Source organism: Equus caballus, chromosome 4 (genome assembly GCF_041296265.1).
Source record: "Equus caballus isolate H_3958 breed thoroughbred chromosome 4, TB-T2T, whole genome shotgun sequence".
Classification (NCBI taxonomy): Eukaryota; Metazoa; Chordata; class Mammalia; order Perissodactyla; family Equidae; genus Equus; species Equus caballus.
The window spans coordinates 70,294,157-70,321,439 of NC_091687.1; the positions used below are offsets into that span (position 1 = coordinate 70,294,157).

The 27,283-nt window shown below is 43.2% G+C and overlaps 1 protein-coding gene across 1 annotated transcript in view; it reads right to left on the reverse strand.

The window, feature by feature from the left end:
- Positions 1-27,283, reverse strand: part of AOAH (acyloxyacyl hydrolase) — a 180,808-nt gene that overhangs the window by 97,398 nt on the left and 56,127 nt on the right. The window contains exons 5-9 of the mRNA XM_001501241.5: positions 16,377-16,436; positions 10,659-10,729; positions 3,684-3,744; positions 2,510-2,580; positions 1,574-1,622 (exon numbers count right to left, since the gene is read on the reverse strand). Coding sequence (XP_001501291.1) covers positions 1,574-1,622; positions 2,510-2,580; positions 3,684-3,744; positions 10,659-10,729; positions 16,377-16,436 — 312 coding nt within the window. The remainder of the gene's footprint in view (positions 1-1,573; positions 1,623-2,509; positions 2,581-3,683; positions 3,745-10,658; positions 10,730-16,376; positions 16,437-27,283) is intronic.

Here is a 27,283-nt window from a genome sequence, read left to right on the forward strand (position 1 = left end):
GAAAACTGTTCAGGTTTATTGACCGAGTGCTCCCTAAACTTGACTATAGAACCCCTCCCCCCATACCTATTCACCTCACACTCAACACTGGGTTTCTGTGGACCCAGTTTGGGAAACATTGGACTTGATGATTATAAAGTCCCTTCTGAGTTTATGATTTTGTGATTCTGTGAGTCATTTTTCCTCTGTGGAAGGGGATAGGTATGAAGGTCATGTGCCTTTCTGTCGTTACTGATGATGCACTGGGTCTTGGCTCCCTGAGCTCCTGGTGGATTTCCATTGGTCTAGCACAGTCTCTTATTGGCCTTCCTCATGTGGGGTGGCATATCACGTGAGAGGCAGGGATGGGGCCATGGAACAAAGACAGCAGCCTCACACATTGCTCAACACCCTTTGTCCTCCAACATGACAACTAAGCTTGAATTTATCAGAACAAGACCCGCCTTGGTGGTCTTGACACCATAAGATCTAGGGGAGATGTCCTCTCCTCCTCATGAAAAGGCAGCGTGACTGATGATAAACTGGATGAGATGGACTGAGGTACAATTTGTCCTGCTCCCCACATCCAAGAAGCCATGGACCATCAGTGTCCTGGAGAGAGGGAAATATTTATGGAAACTTTCTCCTTTTCATCCAAGAAGATAAATGAGGCAACTATCCAGAGGCAATTTATTTTGAAGCTGAGGAATCCTAAACTTCAGGGATCCTCGTTTGCTCAGTCTTTATTTGTGTGAGTGCTGGGAGAGGCTGGGAGCTACAGAGTATTCCAGGTGGAGAGGAGAAGCCTGGTTGCACCTGGGACATGTTTCCACGTAAGCACTCTTGGAAAATCAGAAAAGAGACCTCAAAAGAAAGGGACCTGAATTTCTAAGTCTCCAGTAATTTGTTAGGATTTCTTTTATTGTTCTAATTAATTATTTACTTTCATACTTGATTTTGTACTTGTAATTTGGTATTCTGTTTCTTCGTGAGGACCCTTCAAATCATATAAGCTCAAGACCCCACACAACTTGGGTCTGCTGCCATTGCTGTCCTCAGATAAGCAGTTGGTTGGCTTTCCTCTTTCCTTTCCTTTTCTCTACCTGGAAGCTGCAAATCCAGTATTCAGAGGGAACCAGGGCACCAGCATTGGATGCCTTGAGGTGTAGGTAGTGGGGTAACCACAGGGTAATTCCACTCTGCCTAACTAACCTTATGAAACAGGGAAAAAATGGCTGCAGTGAAATAATGACAGCACATGGCTGGCCCCAACAGCTGTTTGGGTTGCTGTAAAACTTTGCTAACACCACTCTCTGTTTAATTTCACACTGTTCAAAACAGAATAAAGGGATTACATGTGGGTGACCTTAAGCAAGGCTTAAAGGGGCTGTGACAGAGAAAGCCTCAACTCTCATTATGTCATTGACACTCTTCATGTGTGATCAGAATTCTATACCCCTCTTATAAACAGCAGAAAAAGAGTTGCTTTGGTCTGTCATCTTCTTCCTTAGGTCTGACTAAAGCAAATAGGCGGTGGGCTTTTAAGAAGGGTGTAAACTAAGAGCACAGGCTTCAATTGAATGTAGTTGCTTACCCAAATGCCGTTACAGTTGGAATCCTGATGTATATCCCAGTTGTCTGGCCTAAGAAGAAAACATCGACATTGGTCTTTGACATATACTTGTCACTTAGTGAATGCTAGCTTCATGAATGAACGGATGAGTGCTACACGAAATGTCTTTGATAGACAACAGGTTCTTCAAGGAAGAGTGCCACCCACACTCTGCTTGGCTTCTTTGCCATTCTCTTGGTTTTGGATATTTGCTGGAACCTGTGGACCAAATCCAATCTTTTCATGATTGACTCTATCCACGGACTGTATTGTTGCAGAATGGTGCTGATGAGCGAAATGAGCAAATCTGTGGTCTACTTTATTTAGATAGGTGGAGCCATTAAAATTATGCCTCTAAACCCTGAACATCTGGTTAATTTAATGCTTTGGCACTGTCATCTCAGCTGTCATCTTCACCTAAGATGAAGGTTGGCATATGTATTTTTTGAAGTCAGAGATGTGATTGGCTGAACATCAGCCCAGGACTAAAATGTGACATGTACTCCACTGACAGTAGCCCTCTTCTTACTCCTGATGGGAGAGGCTGATATTTCTGGGCTCAGCCTTGCACATAGAACTCATGCAGGCGGCTGGATAAACATCCACAATAACCCGTTTGCTTGCTTGTTTCTCCCACTAGACTGTAAGCTCCACAAGAGGAGACTTACTTCTATTTTGTTTACCGCCCAACTTGATGCAGAGTGCTTGGCAATTAGTAGGTGCTCAATGAACATTTCTTGGATGAATGAATGAATGAATGAATGCTGTTCTTTTTTCACTGAGCTTTGCTTTAGTTGGGACATGGAGGTCCTTCGTCTCTGTAAGCATGGCTTCCCCCTAGGCTGGGGGAAGGAATTATGCCTCCTGCCTCCTTTTCAGAAGGTAATTTTCCAATCAGTGACCAGCAGAGACAGTTACCTTCTGCCCGGGTATGCCATCCCGTTGCTGTCATTACAGTCTCTCCCTCGCCAGTGGTAGCCCCGCAGTGTCTGAAATTGAAGAGCACACATAGGAAGGGTTAGTTCTGCCTTGATATTACCCACGATGAAGGTCAATCAGAGCTGCCTGGGGGTATTGACATCTGCAGTTCTTAATTCACACACAGTCTAGGAACACTAGAGATCACAAAGAAAATTAAAATTAATATGATCAAACATGCTGTGTGAGGTGCAACATAATATAGTACCAGGGCCAGTAACAGGTAGTAGTGTGTGTGTATGTAAATATGTGTGTGTAGGTGATGTTGGGGTTTCTGCCTGTAGGTGGGTGTATGGAGGTTTATGTGCATGAATGTGTATGCATGTGGGCATTGGTGGACTTATATGTGTGGTTATATGAGTGCATGTTGTACATCTGTGTGCACGCACACATACGTGTGTTCGTATATGTGTCTAAATGCACTTCCACAAACAGCAGGGCCATCTAACTCCCTGAACTTTCTCTACTAATCATCAGTCTTCTTAGGCTCCAAAATAACTGGGTTATTTGGTCAAACGATGAATCATTTTACTGATAATTAAAAAAATCTCTAGCCAAACTGGTTAATTAGTGTACATTTATTATATGTTTGACCTGCCTGATTTGACAGAATCAAGGGCCATGATAATGTCAAACGATGTTTTTGTCTCCCCCATTCCCACATGGAATATCTGCAGTGCCAGCAACTTTGAGGAGTTTGTGACATCTGTTACTTGCTTGTTTCCTTTCGGAGAGAACATCCCAGCATCCTAACTGCTCTAAATCAAACGTGCACACACGCACGAACACACACATACACATACACTTTAAAACAGTAAGTTAAAGGAGGTTTTGGAATTTCAAAAATAATTCAAAGCAGTTTTCAAGATAACCGAAATCCTCATGGAGAATTCCAGCTGGGAATGGCTTCAGGAAACAGAGAGTCTAGGCCTAAGATCCATGTGGATGCTCCATGTATTATTAAGATGCCAAAAAGTCCATAAAAATCCTGAAATGGTGTATTATCAAATTAATAATACATTAAAATGGAATTCAATCTTGTCTTATTAAAGGAAAGACATTTGTAGGAAGTGATGCAATATCTAGTGAACATTCGGTTACTCTTAATACTTACGGGGAAGACACTGTATTTGTCTGAATCTACATCTTTGAATGGCACAGAATTTTTTATAGCTCTAGAAAAAAGAAAACAAAACACCTGGTGAGCCAAGAAAAAAAAAACTCCTGTGTTTGTGAAAATAGAGACATTTTCAGATACGGCTGTGTTGAGTTTACGTGACAGAAGCTTTTTCTAAAAATAAAATTAAGGGCCTCCATGGTACGTAAGAGTGCCAGTCAAACTTTGCCAATCTCTGCTCTCCACCCAACAGAACTATTTTCTCTCTGATGTTTAACTTGGCCTGTATGGGGAAGTAAAATAACTGAATTGAAGTTTAGAGGGCATGGGATATTGATGTTGGGATCCCGAGGAAAGAAGGAGACTGTAGTTTTGCTCCAGTCTGGTCCAGTCAATGAGCTCAGCACTACAGATTGAATTTGCACTGTTTTACACATTCTGTAATGGGAGTCTTTTCTTAAAATTCTCCTCTTTTAAGTCACTTACTCTGAGAATCTTGAGGCGTTTAGTTATCATTAGCTGCCAGCTTTCACTCCCATTCATGAGCCTGGGAAACTAAGGACTCTGATGTGATTGATGACCAAGCAAATTCGTGCCAAATCTGTGGACACCTTCCCTGGGTGAACGTTTCCCTGTGTCCTTACCACCACACTCTTCCCAGCCCCTAAATGGTGAACTCCATTTGGAGGGTGAGGCTATCCTTGGAGCTTAGAGGGCAGAGAGAGAAACATGACCCTTTATAGGATTTACTAAATGGTCTTCTGAGTCAAGAACTTCTTAGCTGTTCTGAGAGCCCCAAGAAAAATGAACGCAGCCAGAGCCAGCATGGTGCCTAATTGGCAGCATGGAGCTCGTCTTATGAACTCTGGGATGGTGGACCCACCAGAGGGTCAGGTCATGGCTTCTTTAGAGAAGACACCCCCGTGAGACTGAGTAGTTTTCTCCCATGCCCATATTTGACCTCTTGGACAGCTGTTTTATTTTTCTGGTTGAGAAAGGGAGGTAAGACACACACACACACATACAGAGAGAGAGAGAGACAGAGAGACGGAGATGGTACAGACCCAAACAGCCATATTTTCACTTTGAGAAAAGGGGCTGGGTGAAAGGTCTCACTTGGGTATGCCGAAGCTATTCCCTTCCACTTTTGCCGTCTTGGAGATGAGAGTTTGTCCTTGAAGGAAGGAACAATTAATTGTCTCTTGAATTGGAAAGCTAGTTCATTAAATTAAACTTCATCTGCTTATTTTAAAGGCTCAAAGTGACTAACTAAAGCCATATATTCTAGACAAGAGAGGGTAGATTAATCATCCAAAGTGACACAAACTGCAATTTATATAAAGTCCACAATTTCTTAGTCACAGCCCCCAAATCCAAACAGCTCTGAAGACCAGGAGTGTTTTTTCAACTTCGTAGCAAATTCATTTGGTGGCAAAACTTGACCTAAACTGATTTAAAGCAATTCATAAGCTTTACCCTCCTCAGGGTGAACATTCCTACATTTCACTGTTGAAATATAATATGTTTGATCAGGAGGTGCTGAGAGTGTTGGGTGACATGGTATACACCCCATATGTTGCTTTCTTAAAATCTGGAGAATTCTGAATGCCAAATCACATCTGGCTCCAAGGGTTTGGATAAGGCATTGTTGACTTTTACGAACATTACTTCTGCAAAATTATATCTAAATTTGATACCTTGTATATCCTTACAGGTGTCTGGTTGTATGCTGAAACATTCATTCATTTATTCCACAGGCATTTTTGGAGTCCCTACTGTGTGTCAGACATCATATTAGATATTAGGGATAAATATAGGACACGTTTCCTGTGCTAGAGGACCTTAGTGATGGGTGGGGGAAAATGATGCATCGATGGATAACTATAGTACTAAGGAGAAAATGCTATAAAAGGGTTGTGCACCAAGAGGGAAAACATCTCTCACTCTATACAGGGGAGGAGGTGATCTTAAGGTGAATCTAAAGGATGAGAAAGCATTTTCAAGGCAAGTAATTGCGTGAACAGTGTTCTAGTAGGAAGGAAAAGCCAGGGGAAGCCCCTTAACATAGCTCTGGGTTCAGAAATTAGACTCCGGGTTTGCATCCCAGGTTTGCTGTCTACTTGCTATGTGCTCTGAGGCAAATTATTTAACCATTTTGTACCTCTGTTTCCTCATTTGTAAAATGGGGCCAATATTAGTACCTGCTTCCTAGGGCTGTTGCAAAGAGTAAATGAGGTGCTACCGTGAAGCACGAAGACCTGCGCCAAGCACATGGTAAGCACTCGTGAAACATTAGCTCTTTTTGTTATTATGTGCAACGGTAGCAGTTATTCCAAGGGTGCTTTCTAGGGTTGTGTGAACAGGAGTCGGGTGTCTGCTCTTACGACATTTTAGTTTCTGGAGACATCCCAAATCTGGTCCATGGACTGTCTTCAGATTTGCAGGTTTCCAGCCACACAATTTTCTATCCAGTTACCATGTCGGCTGGAGCAGCTAATCACTTGCTGGCCGCCGCTGCTCTGTAGCTGCCAGATGCTGGGCTAGCAGGCTTGACCCCGCAAGCAATTGTAATTGTAGCTGGATGCTATTCATTACATAATAGTGAGCTATTCAAGTTCAAACTCCCTAAAATTACTTCGTGAAACTGGGGCATTACAAAAGAAAACTAGGGAGAATAAAGTTTCCATGCATAACGTCCTCACATCTGAGTCCCAGGAAGCACCCCGGGGGGAGGGGGTACGGGGGGGGGGGGGGGGGGAGCAGGTCTGTGGTATTTTTTTTGTGTGTGTGTGAGAAAATTTAGCCCTGAGCTAACATCTGTGCCAATCCTCCTCTATTTTTTGTATGCGGGATACCTCCACAGCATGGCTGATAAGTGGAGTAGGTCTGCACCCAGGATATGAACACGCGAACTGAGGCTGCCAAAGTGGAGCATGCAGAATTTTAACCACTCGGCCATGGGGCCGGCCCTGAGCAGGTCTGTTTTGTACATAAGTGGGTGTGTTATATGCATCTCTGTAAGATGAAATGAGAGCAGAGAAAACCATGGAAGTTTACACCCTGATGTGTTGACCTGGCTCACCTTGGTGGTGGGGACCAGGACCGACGTGGGTGGAAGGAGCAGGGCATGGGAAAGAAGGAACAAGTGAAAAACGAAAAAATAATAATGAATTAAAAGCACAATTAACATAAAATTGGATAGTCCATATACATTTATGTGAAATAATACTATGTGGGTTTATGCACATAGAAACTAAGTTAAATACTCTATTGGAAGACTAGATTATTAAGAGAGGAGCCTCCTGACTTACCACTGTTACAGTCGAAAGTAACGGAGGGTAAGCACTGTGGATTTTGATCAAAACAAGACAACACCAACAAACTTGATTGCCCCATAGCAGTAGTCTGGTATTTTACACATTTTTTTTTTCCTAGCAAAGTAGTGCTTTTTTCTTTCTTTATTCCCTCATTTCTTCACTAAGTTCCCCTACGGCTAAGCGCTGTGGTAGGTACCAGGGATAAAGAATTTACTAAGAAATGATGTCTCCCTCTCCAAGGGCCGCTGGTTGGTGTGGGAGACTGATGGGGAGGCAGCCTTAGAGGAGCAGGAGCAGGGGCAGGGACCAGTGAACCCGGAGTCCCCAGGCGGGCTGGCCGAGTGACTGAACTTAGGCTGGGAGTGGGGCCAGGGGGTGTAGGGGTGGGTGGAGACACCTCTAATGTATATTGAAGGCATTAGACCAAACAGGATGAGGGCAGGGAGAGGCACAGAGCAGGAAAGGCACTCCTGCTGGAGGGGATTTTATTGAAGGATTGTGTAACAGAAGACACGCAGATCTCACCCCTGCCACCTGCCGACTGTGCTAGTGGGTCAGGCATTTAATGTGTTAGAACTTATTTGCTTATCTAAAAGTGGAGTAAGAGTTAAGGGACAGACAAGGTAGTGGCCTTTGGAATCAGGCTGTTGGGTTCAAATGTCAGATTATTATTATTATTATTTTTTTTGGTGAAGAAGACTGGCCCTGAGCTAACATCTGTTGCCAATCTTCCTCTCTCTCTCTTTTTTTCGCTTGAGGAAGATTGTCCCCAAGTGAACATCGGTGCCAATCTTCCTCTATTTTGTATGTGGGGCACCAGCACAGCATAGCTTGGTGTGTGGTGTGTAGGTCTGCACCCAAGATCTGAACCTGTGAACCCCGGGCTGCAGAAGCAGAGCATGCGAACTTAACCACTGTGCCACCCGGCCAGCCCCTCAAGTGTCAGATTTATCCATGACCAGCTCTGTGATCTTGGGCAAATGGCTTTATCTCTTTAGGAAGGAGACAATAATGGTGTCTGCCTTACAGGCTTGCACTTACACAAGTTCCTGGAGCATAGACAGCACTAGATAACTTTTCGTTATCGTTATTATTATGGAGCCGCAGCTTGTTTTGAAGAATAAATGAGGCTGCATTTAAATGTTCTTTGTAAACCATAAAGCACTGACTAGATTGTGACCTGCTGCAAATTATACTCGAAGTACAATGATTTTTACAAAGAAGAAAAACACTCTGCTTCTGCTTTTTCATAAAAGAAGAATGTCCCTTTTAAATTGGGCCAGGAAAATCTCTGGCCCAAGATGCTCTTGAATTCAGGTTTTCAAAGGTAGTTCAATTGAAGAGCTGTCACTTTGGGTCCAGCTGGCCCACGTTTGACATAGAAAATGATGCTTTCAGTAAGGAGGGGACAGGGGTCTCAATTCAACAAGAGCCGGGCATGATGAAATGATTGGGGTCTGGGGAGCTGGCTGCACCTCAGCCTCCCAGCATCTTCCTTCATGTCGGATCTCTCCCCTCCCCGCCCCGTGTCCTGATGCTCTCGGCATCCACCCCTATTCATGAAAAGTGGTGTGGATACTGTTTCTGGGACCCAGGCCAGCACTTTGCACAGCTGGCTTGCAGAAGCTCACGCGGGCAGATGAATCAGGAAAAGTTGCTAAACTCTTGGGTCCCTAAGAGGCTCTGAATGTGGGTCAGAAGCATAACCTCCTCCTCTCCCAAGATGCTTCCACAGCAGACAGGAGCTGTTCAGTGGATTCAGCTCCTGCAAAGCTCGTGAGACGAAGGATGGCAGAAAGCGGGAAAAGTGCCTCTCTTATGGGTTGAATGGTGTTCACCAAAAAGATATGTTGAAGTTCTAACACCTGGTCCCTGTGACTGTGACTTTATTTGCAGATGTTATCAAGTTAAGATGAGGTCATTAGAGCGGGCACGAATCCAATATGACCAATGTCCTTATAAAAGGAAAAGACAGGCACATAGGGAGGACGGCCACGTATGAAGACAGATGCAGAGACTGGAGCGACGTGGCTACAAGCCAAGGAAGGCCAAGAATTGACAGCCACCACCAGAAGCTAAGAGTGAGGAAGACTCAGGGTCTCAGAGGGAGCATAGTCTCAGATAGACCCTGCCAGCACCTTGCTTTCAGACTTCTACGCTCCAGAACTGGGAGAGAATACATTTCTGTTGTTCCAAGCCCCTCAGTGTGTGGTATTTTATTACAGCAGCCCTAAAAAACGAATATAGCCTCTCAGTCCAGAGGTTCAACCCGACTCTCACCTCTGGGCGTTCTCACATCTAAGCCCTTATGTTGAGAGCCAGGCCAGACTGGAATGGGCTCAAGAAATAGGAACTGCCCGCAGGAGAGCAGGAAGAAAAGGAGCAGGGGCCAGGACGGATGGTGTGGTCAACATGAATGTCTCACAGCCAAAGAGCATTATTTCGAGTCATCAAAGCATCAGCTGTACCTGCAGCATCCTCAGTCTTGCACATGAATGAGAACATGAGCGCCTGGGAGGACGTAGACAATCAGGAGCGTAGGAGAATGCGGTGCCCTCCCTCCAGGTCTCAGACCAAGGTGTCTGCATTTTAAAAACTTCCCAAATGATTCTGAGGTGCAGCCATAATTTAGTCTACGCCTTAAGTTTAGGTACGGGAAAAATGACGCTCAGAGACGTTCAGTGGATCAAGTTCTCAAAATTGGCTCGAGAAGCAGCCTTGCACAGGAGTGAAGAATATGGATGTTCCCAAAGTACGTTTTGGATTCAATACACCTGGAGTGTGTCTTGGGTCCCCAGTGGCTGGGAGAAGTTACTTCTTTAAGCCTCAGTTTCCTTCTCTATGAAATGGGAATAATAATAATAATCCCTACTTCATGGAGCTGTTGTGAGAACTAAATGTGGAACTGTATTGAAAGTCCAGCATCTGGCATCTGGAACAGCGTCCATATATGCCCCGGCAGCAGCAGCAGTAGTCATATGGGCAGCAGCTGAGTGGAAGGTAGAAACTATGCTATTTTGCCTCATAGTCCAATGTTCCCCTCAGGACACCGTTCCGTCTCTTAATGTTTTGACAGCCATTACTCTGACATCCAGCATAACCTCTACTCAAAGTGGAGCTGGAGTATGGGATTTTAACCTGAGACAGGAGGGCTGGGGAATTCTAGAGAGCGTCTCTGAATTCGGAATCCTGTTCCTACAGATCTGAGCCAGATTTTTTTTGGTACTAGATTGGGCTTTGTGAAAAAATGGTCCCTTTTCAGCCTCCTGAGTGCTTGGCAGTAAAGATGCTCAAAGAGTCCCTGCCATGATGAGTTGCTACCCTCGTCTGTACCTCACACAGCCAGGGGGCGCTGTTTCTAAGTGAGGGGCAAGGGGCACCAAGCTGCTCAGAAGTGTCTCTGGCAGGCTGCATTCCAGCCTGGGGGATAAGTCAGGCTTTGAGTTTCAAAGATACTGGTATTCAGTATATTTCCAAATTGATTTTTTTCAGAGCTAATTATCTTTTAGTGTCTGTGTAAGTTGTGAGTAAGAAACACTTTCATTTCCTGGAAGATGTCTTTTAAGTCTGAAGAACACTTTAGTCATTGGAAAACAGGGAAACCAAAGATGCTGTCCTATGCCAGTGGTCAGGAAGGTGGAAATAGTATACATACGATTTAATCATCTCACAGATCTTGGCCAAAAATGGGAGCGAACAGATATTGGAATCACTTCTGGAATATTTCTGGAGAGAAAAAAATAACAGAAAGGGTGGTTTAGTGCAAGGAATGGTCCCCCAACTTCTAGAGGCCCTTCCTCTCCCATTGGCTCCATAATCTGGATTTCTGGATCCTCCTTCATCCAGAATGCGGGCCATTTTACGTAAGTAAATTACCTCTTGTTCTGTCCTCTCTCTCCATATTCACTCCACCTCTGTGCCTTTGTTCCTGCTGCTTCCTCAGCCGAAGCACCCCCTTCCTCTTCACCCTGCCAGCTATTCCCACCTCACCTACTCTCCATCTCTTCCCAAAAGGGTCTGGCCCACCTTTGTCTGTTCTACTTGGACAAAAAAATTCTTCTTCCTCATTCTACCCAAGTGCTTTGAAAAAAGATTTGAAAGTAAAGAACATTTTCAAATAAAATAATTCCCTTCTATTATGAGGTAAACAAGAGACTCTTGGGAGAGACAGGACCAGGGCTTGGGAAGAAGGAAGAAGGAAGAGCCCTTCCCTGGGGAAGAGGCGCAGATCAAGCTCCTCCAGCTTCATGAGCAAAGGGATTTCAGATGGCAGTTTCCGTAAGACTCTAGCTGTGTGAGAAATGAAAAGCCTTGGCTTTTTAGTAAGCAGTGCTTTTAGAAAGATTGTGATTTCCATGATGCTTTCCTCAGATGAAACAAAAAGAAGACAACAGGGTAGAAAAAGGAATCAGCATTTATGAACGAAGGGAGAGATGCAGTGGATTGCTGCCAGCCCAGAGAGTCCTTCAGATGGCTATGATTGTATTCAGGGCGTTGCAGATATTTTGACCCTGGCAAAGGAGAATTGGCAATGTTTTTAGGCTATAAAAGAGTCCTTGAAGGATCTTCATGATATTTGCCCAATTTTGTAGGATTAGAGGAACAATCCTGACCAGTACCCTCATCTATACACAAGACGTGAAGACAGAAGATGCTGTCCTTGTCCTCACGGATCTTATGGTCTAGTGGAGGGTGGGAGTGGATATCCCAGCTCTTAGCACGTTCTGTGAGGTGTACAGTGGTCCAGGCATTAGCAGAGCTGTCTAGGAGCCCGGAGGAGGAGGCAGGAGATGACCCAGAAGTCAGGTACAAAGGAGTCAGGTGGGGAGGAAAAGACAGATGCTGTAGGCTTTGCCACTCCAGTGCAGTCCACAAACTTACTACAGAGGCAATCTGTGGGCCCCACCCCTACCTACTGAATCAGAAAGCCTGGGGTCGGTCCTGGGAATCTGTGTGTTCATAGCCTCTAGGGTATCCTGATGCCCACTAAGGTTTGAGAACTGCTGTTCTGGGTTCTAGCTGCTGAAAGTGTGATCACAAACTAGGAACACTGATGCTGCCTGGGAACTGCTAGAAATACAAAGTTTCAGGCTCCACAGCAGACTTGCTGAGTCAGCATCTATGTTTTAACAAGGTCCCACGTTGCTGGAGTGCACGCCAAAGCCAGAGAAGTACCGCTCCTGGCAGAGGGAGCACCCCACACAGTGCTGTGGAGGTATGAGCAGGTCTGGCACCTTGGGAGACCACCTGACCTGGCTGGAGCATAGGGAACTGCGACAATGAGGTGAATCATAGAAGGAAGGAGACATCCTGACAAACCTAGGATGCCACACTACATATCATCCTGAGGGCAGTGGGGATGAGTGTTAAGCAGAGTGATCACATTTGTATTTCAAAGATATCTCGGGTGGGTGGGGGGAGGGGGGACAGGAGCAGACAAGATGGGCAGAGAGATCTTTGGCAGCTAGAGATCCTGATGCGTGATCCTGGGGTTTCTAACCTTCACATTCTTGTCATTTTGGCCTAAATAGTTCTTTGTTGTGGGGTTGTGCCGTACACTGTAGGATGTTTAGCAGCATATCTGGTGTCTACCCACTGGGTGCCAGCAGGACAGGAATGTCTCCAGACATGGCCAAATGTCCCTAGGGAGGAGGTGGGGGAGGACAAAATTGCCATTGGCTGGGAACCACTGCTGTAAGGTGGGAGGAGGGGGATGGTGGGGAAAGGAGGGGTGTTTGCCAGGCTGAGTCCAGAGAGCTGGTAATCGATTGAGATCCGTGTAGACACAGTGTAAAACAAACACCAGTGTGAAATCACACCATAGCATTGGTGGCCATTTGGAAATACAGACACATTCTGAGACCCAGACTCCAAAGTCAGGTTACATTTGAATGTTTGAGCTACGTCTTTTAAGATTTACATTAGTCTAAAGGCCTTGGTCTAATTAACCTAAAGGCAATGGAGGTTTTAGCATTGATGATAACCAATACTTTGAAAACTTACGTGGATGGCTTTATAATGACTACACAAGAGGGACACCAGAATAAAGTGTTATAATTGCATAGCTGTTTGCTGTCAAAATTCAGCCTGAAGGCTGCAACTGTCTTTGGCATTCCATGACCCCAGAAATTGGGGCTGCAATGTGGGCAATAGCTTGATGTTGCTTCATCCCCCAGAACTCCTCCTGTTTAGACAGAGGTTTTGATTATTTGGTCTTTTCATCATGTAATATGGGAAAGACTATCCTATTCTTACAACTTACTTGCAAAGAGAACTAAGATGGACGTAGACCCACATAGCAGAAGTCCTTGTTTGTGTGCTCGCCAGCCCTTCCTTTCAATTTGAGCTTTGCTAGACAGAGGCAAAATGTGGGCTGTTATTTACTCAGCAATGGATTTAAAATATCGCATCTGGCTGCATGTAATCCCTTCTAAAATGAAAGTCTCAAATCTGGCTGTCCCTGGGCACAAGAGTCACGCAGCATCTTCACTTTGCAATCTATTTAGCCAGCTTCTGCTTGCATCCTGAGCTTCCCACACACCAGGATGTTAAATGAACACAGAACAACAAATGGGGGTTGATAAAGGAAAATGTGGTGAGTGGGGTAAATAGAGAGTCAAATGGGCAGAGTAACCACTCTTCTGTATACGGCCAACCTGAAACTGAATTTCTGCGTGGTGAAGTGCTTTTCAACCCTTGCTCTGTGTTATTTTACTTGGATTTAATTGGACTGGGGCAGTACTTGAACAGCAGCAATTTTCAAAGGCTTCTCAGACACTTCTATTGAGTAGGTAGGTTTGCAGTCAGGGCCATCATGTACAGCTTCACAAGTTGTACACTGCATAATTCTAATATCCACATGGCCTGTGATGTGACGGGTGCTTCCTGAAATTTAGTGCTGAGGAGGTCTGGCCAAGGGCTCTGGCATGGTGGAAAGGGTAGGAACTTGGAAGTAGCTAGATCTGGCTTTAAATGATGGGTTTCTCACTTACTAGCTATGTGGAGTGAGTGAATTACTTAATCTGTCTGTCCTTAGTCCTCTCATCTGTAGAACGGGGTTGATAACAAAAATGTACTCTCTACTTTGTAGAGGTTTTTGTGAGAATTAAATAAATTGATTCCATCCTCAGATACTCTAAACCCTTAGATGCTCGGTGCTCTGCTGAATCTGTGAAAAGTCCCCGTGAGGAGCTTTTCAGGGCCTCACTGAGGTGAAGATCTTCTCTGGGACACTTGACTCCCTTCACAATACTTAACTTTTCCCCAGTCAGGATTCTTGCAGTCTGACAGGCTGTGCTGAGATAATACACAACCTACTGTGGGTTTCTCTCTGCATCCGCCAGGTCTGCGTCCAATCCACCATCACAGTGGATTAATTGCAGCCAATATCCTCTGGACAGTTTTCCAGAGATGCTTATTTGCATTTTTTGATGATTTTTTTTCTTTGATAGCTTTAATCTGGAGAGTAAATAAATTGGAAGAGGTTTTTGAAGAGTTTTTTTATTGTTGAATTGTTCGGCATAATTATTTTTTTGGTTTCTCACCCAGAATTGCAAGCATAATTCATGGGGCAGGATTCCAATAATTCCTTGTGAGAAGCCAAAAGGAATTTTGGAATCCTGCCCCATGAATTATGCTAGCAATTTTGGTGACAGAAATGAAAAATTGTAAAATTCTAATGAGCCTTTGAGTTAATGCCAAGGCAATTTGTGCTAGTGAAATAAACAATGCCCTGAGAATAAGTTTTTAGATGCATATTGAGAAGAGTAAAAGAAGAATTGTATTATTCTCCAGTTCTGTTTAGTGTTCTGACAGTGGTGGTCAAGGGTTTCCCGTGCTGTTTCAATTTCTTGTTCAACAACTAAAGCAGATTAGCGGAACCGGCTATGGTGGGCCTGTAATTATTCACTGAATTAAATAATGATTGGCCATGCAGACATTGTGATTGATTAATCGATTGTGTGCAAATGCCCGCACACTGCCATTCCACATGTATCAGCTTTGTATGTCAAAATCCATATGCCTCCCCGAACAGGATTACCCGATAAAATATTGCACTGGACATACTTACATGAAAAAATTATTTCTTGTATATTTGAAATTCAAATTTAATTGGATGTCCTCTATTTTTATTTGCTAAATCTGGCAAGCCAAGCCCTGAGGGATTTTCCTCCCCTTTATTTCTGTGTTGCCAAATCAATACCACCTTAAATGTATTGCATCAGGGTAAGTGATGAGCCGGGCCAGCAGGGAGAAGCCAAGGATGAGGTCCTCACCCTCTCATCTCTGAAGAATGCTTCCTTTCTGCCAGGACCTTAGCAACGAGGGAGCCTCTGTCTTTTAAAGGTCTACTTTTCGTTTTCTTTTCTTTTTTTTTTGAGGAAGATTAGCCCTGAGCTAACATCTGTCACCAATCCTCCTCTTTTTTGCTGAGGAAGACTGGCCCTGAGCTAACATCCGTGCCCATCTTCCTCTACTTTATATGTGGGCCACCTACCACAGCGTGGCTTGACAAGAGGTGTGTAGGTCCGCACACAGGATCCAAATTGGCGAACCTGGGCCACCAAAGCAGAACGTGTGAACATAATTGCTGCACCACCAGGCCGGTCCCTAAAGGTCTACTTTTCTGTTTCCCTTAACATTGGGCTGATTTGTAACCAGTGCCTAAGTCAAATACTTGACTCCATGATAACTGACTTGAACTGAACATTCTACCTGTTGAATAAAATTATTATTACAAAGAGGACAAATTAGGGGAGAGGAATAATAATGGTGATGAGTTTAGCTAGCATTTATTGAGAGCTTGATAAATCCCAGGCATGATACAGGCACTTCACACACATCATCTCTATTAGTCCTCACATCCATGCTTTGGGAAAGGAATGCTATTATGGTCCCTATCTTACTGACAGGAAAACTGAGGCTCAGCCTAAAGTCGTATGTTCTGAAAGTGGAGGAACAGCCTCTTTAAAAATGGTCTGCTGGAGAGCAGCAGATCTCAACTGTGAATATCAGGGGACATTTGACAACGTCAGGAGACATTTTTGGTTGTCATGACCAGGGAGGAGTGGATTGTGCTGCTGGCATCTAGTGGGTAGAGGACAGGGATGCTGCTGAACATCCTACAATGCACAGGACGGCCCCCACAATCAAGAATTATCCAGCCCAAAGTGTCAGTAGTGCCGAGGTTGGGAAACGCTGCTGAAGACAGAAGGGAGGAGAAAAGGGGGAAGCAGCTCACGATTCTACTTCAGTCCCAATTTAACTATGTTACACAGTGGGCTTGTATCTGGAGTAGCCTGTGGCCTCTAGACTGTGAGAGCAGGGGTCAGGGAGAGGAACGTGCCAAGGATTCCACTCATCGATTGCTTACCAGAGTCGGGGATTTCTTGACAATCTGTCTTGCCTTCTCTAGCGTAAATTTCCATGTCTCCTGTAAAAGCAAAGTTAGACAATATTACAATTTGTTCCTCCTCTTTTCTTTCTTTGTCTTTTCTAAAGTTAGGATTTTTAAAGTCCTTAAATTTGCAATAAAGAAATTATTCCATAAATTTGTGATAAAATAATTCATAAGAAGGCAATTTCATGTTAATAACCATCTTTATTAAGGGATTTACTTTGTGCCAGATGCCATGCTAAGCACTTTGTAAACTTTATCTTATTTAATATTCACAACAGCTCTAAGAGGTAGGACCTTTTTACAGATGAGGAAAATGAGATGCAGAAAAGCTAAGAAACTGGCTGAAGATTGCAAAGCCAGTGTCTGGCAGAGAGCAATCTGAACCCCTGCCCCCCTGCCGGCTATGCATGCTGATCTCCCTACTTGTCCTTCTGTCTGAAAGCCCCACCGCAGGAGGCTGTCAACAGCTGACCTGAGCGCCGTGTGCTACTGTACCAAAGAAGGACTGGCTACTAGCACGCAAGGTCACACGCCATCTCTCTCTCATTCACCTCCTCTTCTCCTAGCTAGACGTCCCCTGTTCTCTTTCAACCATTTTGAAAGCATCTAAGCACATCTTCCAAGTTTACATTGAAACTATAAAGAGGTGGCTAGTCATTACCAACAACTGTCATTATGGAACTCCAAGGACCACTGTGTTGGTGTATCTCTGGGAGAGTTGGAAGAAAAGTACCTTGGGAGTGTAGTGAGGGTTGGGAAAGATTTGCTCTCAGTGCTGCTTCCCAGAGCTTTTGTCCTTCCACTCAGTGCACGTGTCCTGGCCCTGCCACATTCCTCCTTGGCCTGCTCCCTGTGTGCCTCTAACAGAGCATGGGTGATGGTTTGCATGCCTGGGTTCAAACCCCAGCTTTGCTGCTTAATAGCTGTGCAACCTTAACCAAGTTATACTCCAAGCCCTTCAGCATGCAGAGAATTCCTTAACATATTAGAAAGCTCTATTTTTATCATCTGCAACATGGGGATTACAGCTACTTACCTCATAAGGTGCTGTGAAGATTACAGGACATCATTCGTGTGAAGCCCCTAGCTCAGGTCTGCCCCCATAATCCCGTGCTCAATAATTGATAGCTTGATTGGAAACTTCTGTCTTTCAGCCCCAGTTTTCCCTTACCCGAATCAGTAGGGAAGCTGAGATTTGGGGAGAGTGCCCTAGCTCTTGCTCCAGGTGACTGACAACATTGTCCCAGCATTTAAGCAGAAAAAATGGGTCCTGGAATGGGACTTTGAAGCTGGCTAGTCTGCAGGGGAGGCCGCCTGGGAGATGCTGGCCATTGCTGCTGACAGATGTTCATGACTTGAGCCCCTCCTGTGCACGTTCTTCACTCTGGGAGATGCCTTTCTCCACCCTGGAGCTATGTGATGTTCTGAAGACCACAGCCTTGTTGAGCTAACATGAACAGAGGAGTGACCACTCTGTGTGAGCCCGGGTAGGAGTGAATTTTCCAGGTGGTGTTTTAGGAAGAAGGGCAGCAGAGCCCTCCGTGGGCAGGCTCTGAAACCCTCTCCCTGGTGTCTGCCCCAAATCACACTGCCTTCAGCTCAAGTTCAAAGGCTGGCAAACTATGGCACTTGTGTAAGAGGCAGCAGGCTAGCTGACATCTAAGAGCGCGTGTTAGAGACTTGAGAAAAGCAGCTGCTCTTCCGGCGGGTCTGGTTGTCAGGATAACCTTGAACAGTGTTACGTTTCTTAAAACATTGAAACACCATGGTGTCAGTTGGTGACAGTTGTGTCCGTGAGCTCCTGAGTGTCCCCACTACTGCCCTGGCTTCCCAGCCTCTCCCTGGGACTTCCCAGAACTCCTTGTAATAAGTTAAAGAAGGGGCCAATGTCATGGTGCACCTGGTGGGCACCTCCAGACTGCGCTTCAACACCACTCCCTGAGTTCATTCTGATTGGCTGACAGCAGGGCCCAAAGAATTCATTACAATCCTAACTTTTAACATACCAATGTCTTTAATAGAAAGACTGCTTAGGGAATGGCCCCATTCAAAAATTTTTTTCTGGAAATTCCAACAAATCCTGGAAATTCTCCTATTGTATAAAGTAAGCATTTCTGGTGAGGTCGTTATAAGACACTAGATCTGGTTGTGACTTTCTGCTATGGTGCCCCTTTTGGCTGCACTTGCTAGCCTCAAGCTCATTCTCCACAACATTGAAACTTGAAGGTGGTGTTCTTCTGCCTTAATTATATGCCCTGTACTTCTCTGTCTCAGAAGGAAGTACCACTCTGCCCATTCTAGGAAGTACCATTCTAAGCCCAGCTCATCATCCACAGGGCCCAGCACAGTCCCTGCTACATACTAGGTGCTCAATAGATATAGAAACAAAAAGTGCAAGAAAACGTTCATGATACTACATTAAGCAAGGAAAACAGCCTATCAGATTTTACAGAGACAGAAAGAAATCCTGCAAAGAAATATGCCATAATAATTGTGAGTGACAACTTTTTTCTTTTTGTTCTTTCCTGTGTTTTCTAGATTTTCAGTAATAACCACAAAATCAGCAATAAATGCTTTTTAAAAAGCTCTCAGTACATGTGGCCCTGTTTCTCACTGAAAAAGAAACTGATGTGCTCAGGGTACAGTCATGTGGTGAGGACCCTGGAGCTCTGGTGGTGAAGAGATTTCCCTGCCCTCCCAGAGCTTTGGGGCTGGAAGGAGACAGACCAGGAGCAAGTACAGCAAAAAGAAGTGAGACGAAGCAGAGAGAGGGCCTTGGCAAAGTCTTCCTAGGAGAGGTCATGTGGACTCCCTTGAGAGAATCAATTTGATTTTAATCCAGCTCAGTTCTCTAGGGGGGATCAATGTTTAGTGAGGGATAAAGACAAGCAAAAACAAAGCAGTGGCAAGGGCTGTCCCAAATGCCTCCTGACCCCTCAGTGCTACACTGATTGAAGCTTCTGTGGTCCTCCCTGGAAGGCTGAGGGCAAGTTCATCTGGACCTGGCTTGACCAGAGCACCGCTTTCTCCCACAGTTCAAGTACATTAATCCCGATATCAAAAAGAGAGTCTAGAGAAAGGCCTGATTCATTTTCCTTGTAAGAGAACGGATGTAAGGACTCAAAGACATTTGGAAAAGCTAATTTGTTTGCTTGTCTTAATGACAGGCATGGGGGCAAATTGTAAGCCACGTGAAAATGAAGATAATTGCTGTCTCTCCTTGGTAACATTTTCGCAGTGTTTAAGCCATTGTTTCTAAGGTATGAGGACAACACTTCCATCTTCTGAAAAATTAAACTTCAGAATGGAGGGTACAACTGTAATCAGCAGTTGGAGAGACAGTTTAGGAATAGACTGTGAGCTGGCTATAAAAGTCTTCTGGTTGGAGCCCTAATGATGTTTATGACTCGGCCAGAGCAATGATGGGAGGCATAAGCTGATTCTCCATCAACAATGAGGAGCTCGGTCCTGGAAGTGCTCGCTTGATCCTGCAATTTGTTATGGTCAAGTCTTTTCAGCTTCTCATTACTTTCTCCCTTTGGTTATAGCGTTTCCTTATTCCAGCTTCAAATCCCCTTCAGAGCCTATTTAACACTCTCACAAGTGAATAGCCAAGGAAGCCATCACACAGGCTCACAGAGATCTAAGCCGTCATCCTGAAGGCTTATAGTCCAAAGAACCTTGGATATGTATATTGAATTTCCTTACTCAAGAACTCGGAAAATTCCAGTGACAACATGGCGTGGTGCCCCAGAAGTCTACAAAACAGGAGAGGCCGACTCTTTACTTGATCATCCAAGCACATGGTAGCATACATCCATGGAGGCTTGTGAAACATTTTTGTCTAGAATGATTCAAGTGTTCATCCAAACCACAGCCAGCCCAAAGTCTTCAGACAAGAGGAGAGGCTTGGTGACCACTGACCACTCTTGCTCTCCAGAGGGGTAGTGATTCTTGACCCTGGGCTCTGAGCAGTTTGGATGATGGAAGAGCAAGGGCCAGGCCCTAGCTGCCATCAGTTTCTTGGCCAAAGGAGTGCCCTGGTAGGGTTTGCACTTTGTCACGCATTAGCCAAGTGGGAGTCTAAGCCAGAGGAAGAAAGTTGTCAAATTTAGCAGTTTGAATGTGGGTGAAACTTCCATCTTCAATAGAAGCTCTTTAAATGATGTATAAATCACTACATCATGGTCTCCATTGTTATTTCCTATTTAGAGCGAATTTCAACTCGAGAGTGTTTGCAGGTTTGAATACTAGTTTCACCATTTACTAGTTGTGGCACCCTGGGCAAATTACTTAAGCACTCTGAGCCTCAGTTTCCTCATCTACAAAATGGGGATGATAATAGCACTTTTTGTGAGGATTGAACAAGACAGTACTTAGAATAGTACCTTGCATATAGTAAGCATGACATTACTGTTAACAACAATTGGTGTTTTTATTTTGGGTTGTTATGTCACCAATACACAGCTGGAAAAATTATAATAATGTATGCTATTTTTTGATGATCCTGAAGACCACCCTGAGAGGAAAGTATTGTTTTTTCCCATTTTACAGATGAGAAAATGGAGGCTCAGAGGTTACATAATTTAATGAGGACCACTCTGCAAGCAAAGCTGATAGCATTCATGTTTCTAGACTGCAACACCTCTCCTGCCGTTGCCGTACAGCTTTCCAAGAATGAAGTAAGCCTGAAATTTTAACACAAGCAGGAAAATATGACTTACGAGGTTTCGTCAAGGCCTAGGGGAATGGCAAGTGTAACTCACATGGAGTGTGGATGGTTTAATGCAAAGGATCACGTGGTCAGGTCACAGCACTGGCTCTGCATGCCAAGGACTTATGCACCTGTGTGGAAATTGGTGTAACCCAAGCGTAGTAGCGAGCATATGCTTGATAACGAAAGGAGAAAGAAATATTCATTCAGTCAGTCGTTTGTGCAATCATTCATTCTATTCATTCATTCCACAAATACTTGTTGAGTGTCCATGTTGTACCATGAATTATATATTAGGGATATAGTAGTGAATGAGACATAATCCTTCTCATCAAGGGTTTTATAACCTGGGAAAGAAGACTGACAGTAAACTGTAATTAGAATACAATGTAGGAAGTATTAATTACTATTATCCCTATTTTATAGATGAGGTAAACTGAGGCTTAGAGTGGATAAATAACTTGCCCAAAGTCACAGAGTCAGTAAGTGGCACAGTCCAGATTCAATTCAGACTTCTTTGGCACAAAATCCAGGCTTTTAATCCTGCTCTGGGAGACGTTAATAGGTACTAGAAAAGAAAATTGTTGCTGTCATTTTAAATTAAAAAGCTTGAGAAATGCGTGAACTAAATGCTCCTCTAGGAGAGCCACACCACATCTTAGCATGAGCCACTTTGTGGGGAGGAATATGAAAGTCATTTCCCAAACATTCAAATGTTGCAGCCAAAGTGCATTGCGCTATACCGATGATGTTGGGAAAAGATGTAAAGAATATAGTGTACGGGGGATGCCCCGCAACTCAATGTAATTTCCCTTGACATTTTAGGAGTATTGGTGAATTGGACAAGACACATTCACTAATTGGGCCTTCCCAGGTTCTGCGATGTTAAAGAATTAAATTCTGGTGTACGTAGGGGTGAAGGAAGCAAAGAAAAATAGTATTTTTAGGCATGAGTTTCGATAGTGAATAATTTTCAGTGATTGAGTTCTCTGCTGTCAATCATAGCAGCAGTGGATTTGAAAATTGCAGAAAGCCCCTTTTGTTCACTTCACGCGTTTGACAGCAGTGACAGGTTCCCACAAAGGGAGAAAGCCCCTGGAAAGTGCAATGATGATTTTAGATGTGTGTTCTTTATTGTCAGAGAGCAGGCACGTGTGAAGGGGTTTTGGGGTGAGTAGAAGATCACTGATTACTCTGGATCTTTTCTAGAGGTTTATTAGAACAGATTGTTACTCACACCCAAATTAAGTGGTATTAGTTGATTTAAAAATGGAGTAAGATTTAAAGGAGCTGTCTCCAAGGACTTGACTGCCCATTGCAGGCAGTAAGTGCATAAATCACTCCAGAATAAGGCAGACTTGAAGAGGCAGGAGAAAGGGACAGACCCGGCTTTGAGGCAATTTCTATTGTCAGAAGACAAAAGCAGAAAGCTCCTCTGCTTATAAGTTTTATCAAATAGTGGCATGTCTGGCCTTTGTGTGGAATTTGCCATCTATTATTGTGTCTGTGTTCCACTGTATCCCACAGTGGTATTTTCCAGTACATAGGATTTAGTTCCACCAAAGGCCAGTTGGATTTTCATGTTCCGACATTTCCCAGCTCTGATGACTTGAAGATATGTGGAAAAAATGAAGTCAGATCATGTCACTTTCTTCTTCCAGGAACCAAAAAGAAAAGAAAAGAACTGTAAAAGTAAAAGGAAAAAGCCACCACCTTTAAATGCATTCCCTTTTATCACTAAATGTCTTTTCTTCACACATATTTTACCATTAGCTAGATTTCCTCTTTTCCTTCTCTTAGGCCAATTCTGCATTGTACAGCGACTGGTGTCAATAGCTTTAGTTACACTACTGCTATCTTTTTCTCCAGGCAACACCTCTGAAAAAAGCCTTATTTTAAACAGTGCTATTCCTACCCCACTCCTTTTTCTGACATTATTATTCATGGATTTTACTACCATCATCTCCACCACCACCACTACAAACCACTTAACCACATTTTACAGAATTCTATGTTTCAAGTTCTGTATCAGGCATCATTGTATATACTTTATGCCAACTCAGCAAGGTAGGACTAAACAGTTCTTTTTTTTTAGTAAGATTGGCTCATCTGTTGCCAATCTTCCTCTTTTTGCTTGAGGAAGATTGGCCTTGAGCTAACATTTATGCCAATCTTCCTCTGTTTTTCGTATGTGGGGTGCCGCCACAGCATGGCTTGACAAGCTGAGTGTTTGTCCATGCCTGGAATCCAAACCTGCAAACCCTGGGCTGCCAAAATGGAGCGCGTGAACTTAACCACTATACCACCAGGCCGGCCCCAGGGATGAATGGTTCTTAATCCCACTTTATAGGTGAGAAATCCAAGAAACCCAGTGCTGTGTAAATGAATTGCCCGAGTCTTCACAACTAATGCTTTTGTTTCATTTTGACTGTTTCTTCCCTAGTATCTTGGCATGTGCACAAATTCTCCAGTGCTAGGCTCTATGGGCTATTCTTATCATAGGATATTATCCTATTTTCCTGTTTTTTGGAAGAAGATTGGCCCTAAGCTAACATCTGTGCCCATCTTCCTCTATTTTATATGTGGGATGCCTGTCACAGCATGGTTTGATAAGCAGTACATAGGTCTGCTCCCTGGATCTGAACTGGCAAACCTTGGGCCACTGAAGTAGAACTTAACTTCTTATGCGTGAACTTAACTGCTGCACCACTGGGCTGGCCCTGATATTGTCCTATTTTTAAAATATTTGACTTCTGGCAAATAATCTGGTTAGTCAGCTGGTGGGTGTGGTTGGGTTGTCTTGGTCACTTGCTTTGTAACATAGCATTCTAAGCTTTTACTATTACTCTATCTACATTCAAGTGGCTAGATCAGTCTTGCCCAATGTTATGCAATTAATCAGTTTACTTGTATTAGTTTCTTATCGTAACAAACTACCACAAATTTAATGGTTTGAAACAACACAGGGGCTGGCCCCGTGGCTGAGCAGTTAAGTTCATGTGCTCTGCTTCGGCAGCCCGGGGTTTCACTGGTTTGGATCCTGGGTGTGGACATGGCACTAGTTGTCAGGCCACGCTGAGGTGGTGTCCCACATGCCACAACTAGAAGGACCCACAACTAAGATATACAACTATGTACTGGGGTGGGGGGGGGCAGTTTGAGGAGAAAAAGCAGGAAGAAAAATAAAGATTGGCAACAGTTGTTAGCTCAGGTGCCAATCTTTAAAAAAAAAAAAGAAAAAACCCCACAAATTTATTCTTTTACACTTCTGAAGGTCGGATGACTGAAATGAGTCTTAGGAGGGTAAAATCAGATGTCAGTGGGGCTGGTTCCTTCTATAGGTTCCAGGGCAGAATGTGTTTCTTGCCTTTTCAGTTTCTGGCAGCTGAGAGCATTCCTTGGCTCATGGCCTCAGGGCTCCGACCTCTACTTCTGTTGTCACATTTTCTTCTCACATTCTGATTCTCCTGCCTCTCTCTTGTAAGGACTCTTATGATTACATTGGGTTTATCCAGATGATCTGGGATAATCTCCCCGTCTACAGACCCTTAACTTAATCACTCCTGAAAAGTCCCTTTTGCAATATAAAGTAACATTCACAGACTCTGGGGGTTAGGATGTGGACCTCTTTGGGGAGCCATTGTTCTGTTTACCACACTGTTCATTCAACAAATAGTTATTGATCAATTAATAAGTGCAATGAACTATGCTGGGCTCCGGGGAAATCTCACGGAACAGCACGTGTTTGAAGAACAAACTAGCCAGCTTATCTGCTTTCATGGGGTTTACATTTTAACAGAAGGGGGAGACATTAAATAATAGTTTTACAATTATTTAGCTTATTGTGCAAGTGCTTAATTACAATTGTAATAAGTTCTGAAAGGATGGAGTGCGATAAAAAGAGAGGAATTATGAAGGACCTGGCTTACTTGGGGCATCAAAGAAAACTTCTTAGAGAAAATGACATCTGAGCTGAGCTCTGATCTGGATGATTAATTAGGTAAAGATGAGGGCCAAGAGTGGATGCTGGGAGACCCGTGATTAAAACTTCAAAATTCCAAGTACCTTTTAGAACTATTCAATTCACTAGGCTTATTAGCTTTTCTTAAAGTAAGGGAAGAAAGAAACATATTCCTAAGAGAGAAATAGTTGGCATTAACTTCTCAAAAGCAGGCAAGAAATTTTGAAATCTTGAATACCATCTAAGTACCATCCTTGGAATAATTTGATTTCCTCTGCTTATCAAAAGTCAAGGAAAACTTGACATTTACATTATTATTGTTATCCTTTGAAGATTCTTGAGATCTCTGTGAGTTTAATGACCTCTAAATAAGTCTTTAAACAAGTCTTAGTAGATAAATTCTCCAAGATTCTAAGCATGGGCTTAACCCAAAATATGGCTTGGAATCTCTGTCAAGATCCTTTGAAATGCTCAGAAAAATGGTTGAACAGGAGACTGTAGATCCAAGCACGGTGTTTCGTGTTTTCCTCAGTTCCATCAGAGTTCTAAACCTTCAAGTCTTCAGGGAACCATTTAATTTAGCGGTCTCTGATACTTAAAGCCTTTCTGTTTCTGTGATAATTTCTAGTCTAATGACCTTCAAAGAGTTTTGTGGAGGCAAAATGCATAAGAGGTGGATGGAATCTCATTTCATTTTCACTTCTTTAATTATGAGAATGGGATCAGCATTTCCCCCTACATTTTTGGTCCTTTGATCTTCTTTTTCTATAAACCAATTTTTGTGGCATTCACTCATTTTTTCTTTTTGATTTTATAAGAGCTCTTTGAATTGTAGGGAAAATAATTTTTTATGTGGCATATTACAAAAATATTTTCTCAGTTTGCCATTTGTCTTTTGACTTTGTATGGCAGGCTTTTACTAGTCAGATGTATTCATATTTCCTTTTATGACTTTTGGATCACAAAGTAAAAATAAAATTACTCAGACTTTTCTTCTTTTATGGTTCTATTCTTTATGATTCAGCCTTTAGTTTATTTGGGGTTCATTTTAGAATAGGTAAAGAACAGATAAGCATCTAGCTTAAATTTTATTCCCAAATGGCTAGTATTTAGTCCCGTCCATTTATTGAGTAAGCCAGTGTTTTACCACTGATTTGAAATTCTATTTTTATCAAAAACAAGAATCTCAAATGCATGTGCTTATTTTTAGACACCATATTCTGTTCCATTTTAACCTGACTTTTCTGCATCTAGAAGGCTATAGTCCCCTGTCATTTATCTCATTGTTCATAATTTTCTCAGATGTTTAAAGAGGAACTTTAAAAACATTGTCAAGTAAACAACTCTACAACCAACAAGTTGCTTGAATTTTCATTTCTCATCTGTAAAATTGGGATAATGGAATAACCTTGCAATTGTGTGGGAGGATTTTAGATGATGTGTGACAAGTACTTAGTCCAGCTTCTGGTATGCTGTAGCCACTCAAATGGTGGTTGTCATTGCCTTTAATTTTTCAGCCCCTTATGTGTACCTAGCATACAACAGGAGCTTAGAAAATGTATATTATGAGAATAAAAGAATGACTGTCTATGCCTTAAAAGCCTATCAATTTCACCCAAGACACTTTTGACCCTACTACCATTTCTGGTCCCAGTTACCAAAGATGATTGCCTTCCAGGCACAGCCATGGGTTTACTAACTGAGGTGGTTTGGAAACCTTTATTAACTCTTCCAGAATGAGAAGGTACACAAAAATGTTCCAAAGCTGTAGATTATCTTTTTCTTGAATGTATGTTTCCTTCAAAAACAGCATTTGATTTTTCTAATAGTTTGCCAAGTCACAGCTGAAGATCAGCTGTCACTCAAAAAGGAAACTGCCTTAACCTAAAAGTTTGATAATCACACTAATGACTTCTTTCTTGTTTAATAGTTTGTATTCTCCTAGGCTTAGATGTGTGAGACAATACTCACATACTATACAGAGTTAAGGTAGAGGACAGCGAAAGATCACATACATGCTGGGGAGGCTGACCAGACAACCAAATGGGAAGAGAAGCTTAATTATTTCTATTTAGTTTAGGGTTTGAGCTATGACTTTGCTAGAATTGTCCATGGCAGTAGCCATGGAGCCTCCAATGTAATGATGATGAAAGAGGAAGTAATTCCCTTTCCTTGTTTGACATAGAGATTCTGTTCAACTGGGAG